The following is an 8115-nucleotide window of genomic DNA, read 5'->3' as shown; positions in this document are numbered from 1 at the left end:
TAATATTTGCATATCTGAATATAATTTTGTTCACATGGTATCTCATTACACATTATGACTCAACAGTTGCTATCTTGTTAAAAATGCCACAATTGTCAATAAATGGGTAATAGACAAGCTAATATAAATGCCAATAAAATTGTGGTTATCGTGTTTGCATATTTCTGAGGCAAAATCCTCAACATACATGCAATATTAACCTCTGCACAGAAAGCCTGGAATTGGCAATACCCAATGGAATTAACAGAAATATTCCTTGATGAATCAACTATCACTGACAGCTTTTGTTTCCATCATCCACTAACTATGTCAGATAGCTTTAGATGGGGAAAAATGGGCCACAACAGAACTCAAGCAAAACAGAGTTGTTGTCTGTACACAAAAGTTCTTCCAGTTGTGGGTTCCATAGCCTTTGAAAGGGGAATCCAAGACTTAGGTGGCTAATACTGGACAGATACTATTAGGTAGGCAAAAGGTAGTTCTCCTGCCTTGGGAAGGGGTTGGACTAGATCGCCAAGGTTCTTTCCAGCCATATGATTCTTTGATTCTAGTGACAGCCAGGAGGTCCTTAACCCAGTTGCAGCTAGGGTGCCAGTTGTGACTGTCTGGAGCTGGGGGATCGTAACTCAGCGACACGTTAGCCAATTGCAATTCGCTCTATATGGAGTTTGCTTTTAAAAGCTACTCTGCAACTGCAGTGGGCACAACATACAATGGCCTGCATGCTAACTGGCACTGATGCCATGAACCCTGCCTGGAAAGCCAGTAAATCTCCATGCAATCTGAAGTGTTCGTTTTAACCTGTTAATGTCTTATATAGCTAGGCATCAGGCCTACTGTCTTCATTCCTCATCTTAATCTCTCATGGGAGATTACAACAGATAGATATAGGTTTAGCCCCATCCTTTCACCTTTGGGGAGCAGGTTAAAGGGCCTTTTCAATAGTTAAAATTGTGCCTTAGAAATTACACCCACAAAAACACACACAAATATATATGTTACAGTTTAAATAATTTAAAAAATATATATTACAGTTATTTCAACTTCTGTTAAATTGCCAAGATCTGCATGACTACAATGGTTTAAAAATTTAATAAATAAAATACATTTCTAAAGTGCAGTAGTGATCTCATCACTACTACCCAATCTGTGTTTCAGCCCTTCTTTTGAGGAGAAAAAACAGCTTTATTTCAGAGCAGTACAATACAGGAAAAAAATAGCTGCTTATATGAAAATTCACAGATTAGGTATATCACAGTTTAAGAGGAGCCCACGAAGCACAAATATGATTCTACATTTTAAAGGATTCTCTAAACTGGGCATTTATGGAAATGCACACAAGATCAGTGGGAGCTTTCAGCAAGATATTCGAGATCTGGTTGTCGTAGTCTCTTCTCTCTGTGCTTGTTTTTAGTAAACTCTCTTAGCATCTGTAGGATTTCATTCTCAAAGATTTCTGGAGCAGGCTTTGTTTCTTGAGAAGAAGAAAAAAAGAGTGAGATTTTCCACAGATCCAATCATTTTTTTCCAAATTTCAATCAAGTTTCAGATAACAGGTTGCATTAGTTTGCTAAATATAAAAAATGAAACATCAGCTAATAACCATTTTAGGGCTTTCTAAAGAATATTACTTTCATCTTCTGAATACCTTCACTGCAAATCTTATAATAATCATGCACTTCAATCCTGTGTATAGGTGAAACTCGAAAAATTAGAATATCGTGCAAAAGTTCATTTATTTCAGGAATGCAACTTAAAAGGTGAAACTAATATATGAGATAGACTCATTACATGCAAAGCAAGATAGTTCAAGCCGTGATTTGTCATAATTGTGATGATTATGGCTTACAGCTCATGAAAACCCCAAATACACAATCTCAGAAAATTAGAATATTGTGCAAAGGTGCAATATTCTGGGCTCAAATTGTCCCACTCTAATCAGCTAATTAAGCCATAACACCTGCAAAGGGTTCCTGAGCCTTTAAAAGGTTTCTAACTCTGATTCAGTAGGAATCACAATCATGGGAAAGACTGCTGACCTGACAGTTGTGCAGAAAACCATCATTGACACCCTCTATAAGGAGGGAAAGCTTCAAAACGTAATTGCAAAAGAAGTTGAGTGTTCCCAAAGTGCTGTATCAAAGCACATTAATAGAAAGTTATGTGGAAGGGAAAAGTGTGGAAGAAAAAGGTGCACAAGCAGCAGGGATGGCCACAGCCTGGAGAGGATTGTCAGGAAAAGGCCATTTAAAAGTGTTGGGGACTTTCACAAGGAGTGGACTGAGGCTGGAGTCAGTGCATCAAGAGCCCCCACACACAGACGGATCCTGGACATGGGTTTCAAATGTCGCATTCCTCTTGTCAAGCTGCTCCTGAACAACAAACATCAGAAGCGTCTTACCTGGGCTAAAGAAAAACAGACCTGGTCTGTTGTTCAGTGGTCCAAAGTCCTTTTTTCTGATGAGAGCAACTTTTGCATCTCATTTGGAAACCAAGGACCCAGAGTATGGAGGAAGAATGGAGAGGCACACTGGACTTAATCTTCGTAAATGTCAACGTTCATAAGGCAGTGACCGTTGCATTGTGAAGGCCAGGGGCAGGACGTCACGGATTACAGCACGCCATTGATCCCGATTTAGGGCGGCTTGTTGGGCATCGGTTATCGAAAAATGGAGTGGTTGAAGATCGTGAGCCACTTGGGATATCCACGTTTTCTTTGGGGCATTTCGTGCGATTTTCCACCCATCCGGTCGCAGCGAGTTAATCGATCGGTAAGGTAATCGGCTATTGTCCATACGGCAAACGTGTCCAAACCACCTAAGTCGTTGTCTTCTTAGGTAAAGTTCGATTGTAGTTTGGTTTTTACACAGCTGCAATACCGTTTCGTTTTTCCACCGGTCCCGTAGAGTTATGTGCAGAGTGTTGCGCAGGCATCTTAGCTGGAATCACTCTAATAGGTTCAGGTCGCTTTTAAGTAAAGTCCACGATTCCGAGCCGTACAGTAAGATTGTGTGGATGGAAGCATTAAATATCCTCATCTTAGTCGCAATCGTCACGTCATTTTGGCTCCACAGGCACTTCCTTAAAGAGGCGAATGCGGCTGTAGCATTGCCAATGCGGCTTTTGATGTCATTTGTAGCCACTACACGTTGGCTGTTGATGATCGACCCCAAATATTTAAACGTGTCTACTCTTTCGATAGGGTTGCCTTCGAGGTGCAGTTGAGCTGGTTGAGTGCCAGTGAAAATGAATTTGGTTTTTTCACCATTTATCACCAGGCCGAGCTTGTTAGCATTTGCTTGTAATGCATCCAGGGTATTTTGGGCGGTTTGGGCTGTTTCAGCAAAGAAGACGATGTCATCAGCATACACCAAGTCCGTGAGAGACAGCTGAGCCCCGATCTGAACGCCTGGTGTGTCTTTAAAAGTTTGTCTGAGGATCCAATCCATGGTTATATTGAAGAGCATTGGTGAAATAATACAGCCTTGTTTGACGCCGGTAGTTATTGAGAATGGTGGGGACACATTTCCCAGGTATTTTGTCCGGCTCATTCCACCTTCGTAAAAAGCTTTAAGCACGTTGAGTGTAGCATAGGGGATTGATTCAGCTTTAAGGGCGCACCACAACGATGAATGATCTATGCTATCGAAGGCGCATGAAAAATCCACAAATACTAAAAAAGTGTCCTTTTTGTAACGCAGGCGTGATTCGGCTAGTTGTCTCAGGGTAAATATTTGGTCTGTGCAACCTCTTCCTGGTCTGAAACCGGCTTGCTCTTCCCTGCAATTAGTTTCTCTGACTTTCAGTAGTCTGGATCGGATTATAGAGGTTAAGAGCTTGCCGGATGTTGATAGCAAACTTATTCCTCTATAGTTTTTGCAATTGGCTGGGTCTCCCTTTTTGTGGATTGGTACAATAATCGAGTCTTTGAAGTCTTGAGGCACGGCTCTTTGGTCCCAGATGGCAGAGTATATACATTTCAGTTGTTTTACTATCGGTTCTCCTCCCGCTTTCAAAGCTTCAGCAGGGATATTGTCTACCCCAGGTGCCTTCCGGTTCTTAAGTCTTTTAATTGCGGCACGGATTTCCTCCTCTGTCAGAGGGTGGTCGTTAATTGCGCTTGGTAATTGTAAGTCCGCATTCTCCATCAGACGTTGGTCTAGGCTGGTGGGGTGGGGGCGATTCAGTCATTGGCTAAAGTGTTCTTTCCACCTATCCAGTTTACCCATTAGTGATTTTATGGGGTTTCCGAGATGATCTTTGAGGTTTGAGCTCGTTGCTTTAAATTTTCCATTGCAGCTTCGCAGGATGCTGTAGAGTAAGCGTGAGTCGTGGTTTTTGCTGGCCCGTTCCATTTCTTGGGCTTTTGCATTCCACCAGGCCTCCTTATCCGCCTTAAGCTGCCTTTTAATTTGCCTGTTAAGGTAAAGGTATAGTTTGTGGTCAATGTTCTTTATTTTTGCGCGTTGTTCAACAAGATTTAGGGTATTAGTCGAAATCCAAGGTTTTATTTTCCGTCGTTTTTTTGGGCAGATTTCATTAAGTGAATCAATGATGGAGTTTTTTGTTGAGTTCCAGTTTTCGTCAATGTTGTCCGCTAACAGAGGAGAAAATCTGTTCTGTAGCAAAAGTTGAAATTTGGCTTGGCTGTTGGGGTCGGATAAATTTGCGTAGTCGAGGGTAGCTGTGGGCTGAGCAGTATTGGGTGCCTTTAGGTGCAGTCGGAATTTTGCCCTGACCAGATGGTGATCCGATCCGATAGAGGCACACACTGCAAGATGCTTGAAGTCCAGTGTGAAGTTTCCATAGTCTGTTTTGATTTGGGGAGCCATGTCATCTGCTGGTGTTGGTCCACTGTGCTTCATTAAGTCCAGGGTCAACTCAGCCGTCTACCAGGAGATTTTGGAGCACTTCATGCTTCCTTCCGCAGACGAGCTTTATGGGGATGCTGACTTCATTTTCCAGCAGGACTTGGCACCTGCCCACACTGCCAAAAGCACCAAAACCTAGTTCAATGACCTGAACCCCATAGAGAATCTGTGGGGCATTGCCAAGAGAAAGATGAGAGACATGAGACTGAACAATGCAGAAGAGCTGAAGGCCGCTATTGAAGCATCCTGGTCCTCCATAACACCTCAGCAGTGCCACAGGCTGATAGCTTCCATGCCACGCCGCATTGAGGCAGTAATTGCTGCAAAAGGGGCCCAAACCAAGTACTGAGTACATATGCATGCTTATACTTTTCAGAGGTCCAATATTGTTCTATGTACAATCCTTGTTTTATTGATTGCATGTAATATTCTAATTTTCTGAGATTGTGGATTTGGGGTTTTCATGAGCTGTAAGCCATAATCATCACAATTATGACATATCATGGCTTGAACTATCTTGCTTTTCATGTAATGAGTCTATCTCATATATTAGTTTCACCTTTTAAGTTGCATTCCTGAAATAAATAAACTTTTGCACGATGTTCTAATTTTTCGAGTTTCACATGTATGTCTTTTGGGAACTAAGTCTCACTGAATAAAATATTGGTTACTTAACATATATAAAACTGGATTGTGATTCAGTTATGCTAGGAATAATATTACTAAATTTAGTAAAGCAAATTAACTGTGCTCTTACCAAGTTTTTTCATTTTAGCAGATATACTTTTAAGCATAAGGAATCTTTTAGTTACATTCCTAGACCTCTTAACCTGGAAAAAGCTCTAAATAAACCCAGTGCACCTTACAAAGATAAACATCTGTGAACCTTTCAGTTCTATCTATAATCCTGAAGTTAATATTGTAGATCACATAAAATTGTAAATAATATGAATAGTTTTAATGGACTCACAAACTATTTCCATAATTGTACTTTTTAATAGGATTGTAGTGTCTCTTAGTCAAAATAGCAAATGGTGTTCTTAATCATTTTACTGTATGTATTCCTGCTCCAAGGTAATATTGTATTTCAAATTTCCATAAAATTTCAAGGCCCATACATATCTTTTATAGTTTTTAAAGGTCTGTCTACAAATCCCTGAATTGGAATAAAGATAAAAAACAGAGACTCAAATATCACCTATATTGCTTTTCTCACTATTGTGAGATTAGAAATATGTTGAGAACTGTAGTCTGCTGGCTCCAAAACACACATTACCTGTTGCCCAGGAGTATATGTCCCAATCATTGCTTGGTTCATTTATTAGGCGGTCATAAAGGTCCAGTTGTTGTTCATTCATTTGATTCAGATTCTCTTTGGCAAATAAACTATTAAAAACAATTAAGAGTACTGTAAAATGCCAAAACACTTAAAAGTGCTAAGCTCAAACAAAGCTAAAACACACAAAATGAAAAAAGAATAAAAAACACACCTCAAACATACCAACAGGAATAAAACCTGAATGTTCCTAGAAGAAGATCATCTTCTCTTATCTCTCTTAGTAGATTCTAATTAACTCTATCTGTCCATTATAATCCAAAGAGGCAGGAAACAATTCTACCTCATCTGAAGATACCCAAGTAATATTCAATTTGCAGCGGCATCTACGCTCACAACAAAAACATCTGTACTAAGGATGTCTTTGTGCACAATACATGCTTCTGTGTTGATTGGGGAGACAAAATAACAGATTATGTCAGACAGCACATATTTAATACCAATATCTTACAGGGAAAATATATGGTAATGGCTACTAGTTTAGATTGCTTTACAGGACAAGTTAGTCCTCCACAGGTAGGATTTAGGGAGTTCCCACAGTAAACTTGATGAAACAAAACTTGGTAAGAAAAACTCTAGCCTTGTCAGGAAATAAAATAAAATAATGAAAATCTTCTCAAGTTGAACTTGATTGCTAACCTATGTCCATATAGAAGCAATATGCATATGCCATTGTGGCATTTACTTCCTATTCTTGTTTACAGTTCTGCTATTTCCTGGTGGTCTTCCATCCAAATATTAACCACATCAGACCCTGCTATCCCTTTTCAAGATTTGTTAAGTGCTGCTCCATGCTCTGCTGAATATCTCAGAGCAGGAGTCCAGTAAAAGTTATGAAGAGTGATGCTTAGTACAATATTCAAACATGGTTACTGTATTATTAGCATTTAGCCTGTCCCAAAAGGGTCTCAGCTAAATAATACAGTAGTAAAAATTAAAATAGCGGAACCCTAGACTAGCAATTCTAAGTATAGATAATCCTCAATTTATGACCACAATTGAGCTCAAAATGTCTGTTAATTGTGCCCCATTTTACGACCTTTCTTGCCACAGTTATTAAGTGAATTACTGCAATTGTTAAGTTAGTCCAACAGTTGTTAAGTGAATTTGGCATCCCCACTGATTTTGCTTGCCAAAAGGGGATCCCATGACCTTGGGACACAGCAACTGTGGTAAGTATGAACCACCCGCCAAGCATCTGAATTTCGATCACTGACCATGGTGCTGCCTTAAAGGCGGTAAGTGTGAAAAACGGTCATGTCACTTTTTTCAGTGCCGTTCGAGGACTACCTGTACGCTGGCTGGGAAGGAGAGAGGCAAACTCGCCTACCTGAGCAGCAGGCAGTTCTCCAACATGCCTCTCTTGCGGCTCTCGTATAAGAGCCTGGCGCGCTTGTTCGCCAGGGGCTCGTGCGGCCGAGGCTGCCAGGGAGGGAGCGGGATCTCCAGCAGGTCCTTCCCGGAGTCAGACGGAGAATCCCCGCGATAGCCATACTTGGGCGAGCGGGAGAGGCAGCCGGGCAGCAGCAAGACGCGCTGCGAGGAGAGAGAGAAAGAGAGAGATGCGAGCGACCGTCCTTCAGAAATAACGACCCTTCCTCGGTCCTTCCGGTCCGCCTCCCACACTCACCCGAATCATTAGAGCCGCCATCCTGCTTCCTCCCCGAGCTACTCTATCATTCGCTCTCGACCATAGACGAACAAGGTAACGCGAACCAGAGTGCGCTTGCTTTCCTCAGCTAGCCATAGAAAGCTCGTTCGCGCGTGCGTCTTAATCCGGTCTCGTTCGAAAACGGCCACCCGTCGAACGCCGCCGGGAAGGGAGCCAAATAGGAACTTTTGGGCTTCGCTGCTTTCTTGCGCGTAGAAGCATTAGAAGACCGGAACAGGCGGGACTCGGCCAGCCGG

The 8115-nt window shown here is 41.6% G+C and overlaps 1 protein-coding gene across 3 annotated transcripts; it reads right to left on the bottom strand.

Annotated features, from left to right (window-relative positions):
* Positions 1-998: 998 nt before the first annotated feature.
* SDHAF2 (succinate dehydrogenase complex assembly factor 2) lies at positions 999-8115 on the bottom strand. 3 transcript variants are annotated; one of them, XM_087715063.1, is made up of 4 exons: positions 7838-8092; positions 7538-7743; positions 6148-6257; positions 999-1474 (listed from the first exon to the last, which is right to left on the bottom strand). In XM_087715063.1, the coding sequence occupies exons 1-4, from the start codon at positions 7856-7858 to the stop codon at positions 1344-1346; spliced, it is 468 nt and encodes a 155-aa protein (XP_087571189.1). In that variant the 5' UTR covers positions 7859-8092; the 3' UTR covers positions 999-1343. The 3 variants fall into 3 exon arrangements, with proteins under 3 accessions (XP_087571189.1, XP_087571190.1, XP_087571191.1); XM_087715064.1 differs by lacking the exon at positions 999-1474 and adding an exon at positions 5842-6027 and having other exon boundaries at positions 7838-8115; XM_087715065.1 differs by lacking the exon at positions 999-1474 and adding an exon at positions 5842-6017 and having other exon boundaries at positions 7838-8112.

The sequence above is a fragment of the Thamnophis sirtalis genome, unplaced genomic scaffold, assembly GCF_051295495.1.
Source record: "Thamnophis sirtalis isolate CommonGarterSnake01/CBP01778 unplaced genomic scaffold, rThaSir2_p1.2 scaffold_1, whole genome shotgun sequence".
Taxonomy (NCBI): Eukaryota; Metazoa; Chordata; class Lepidosauria; order Squamata; family Natricidae; genus Thamnophis; species Thamnophis sirtalis.
Note: the sequence above shows the minus strand (reverse complement) of the source record. Positions and strands in the feature narration are given on the sequence as shown.

Bases quoted from the DNA above. Each gene is read 5' to 3' on its own strand.
- SDHAF2 (XM_087715063.1), bottom strand. From the start codon at position 7,858: ATGGCGGCTCTAATGATTCGG. The intron at 7,744-7,837 runs GTGAGTGTGGGA...CTCTCCTCGCAG, and splicing joins TGGCGGCTCTAATGATTCGG to CGCGTCTTGCTGCTGCCCGG. The intron at 6,258-7,537 runs GTAGGCGAGTTT...TGTTTTTAATAG, and splicing joins GAGAACTGCCTGCTGCTCAG to TTTATTTGCCAAAGAGAATC.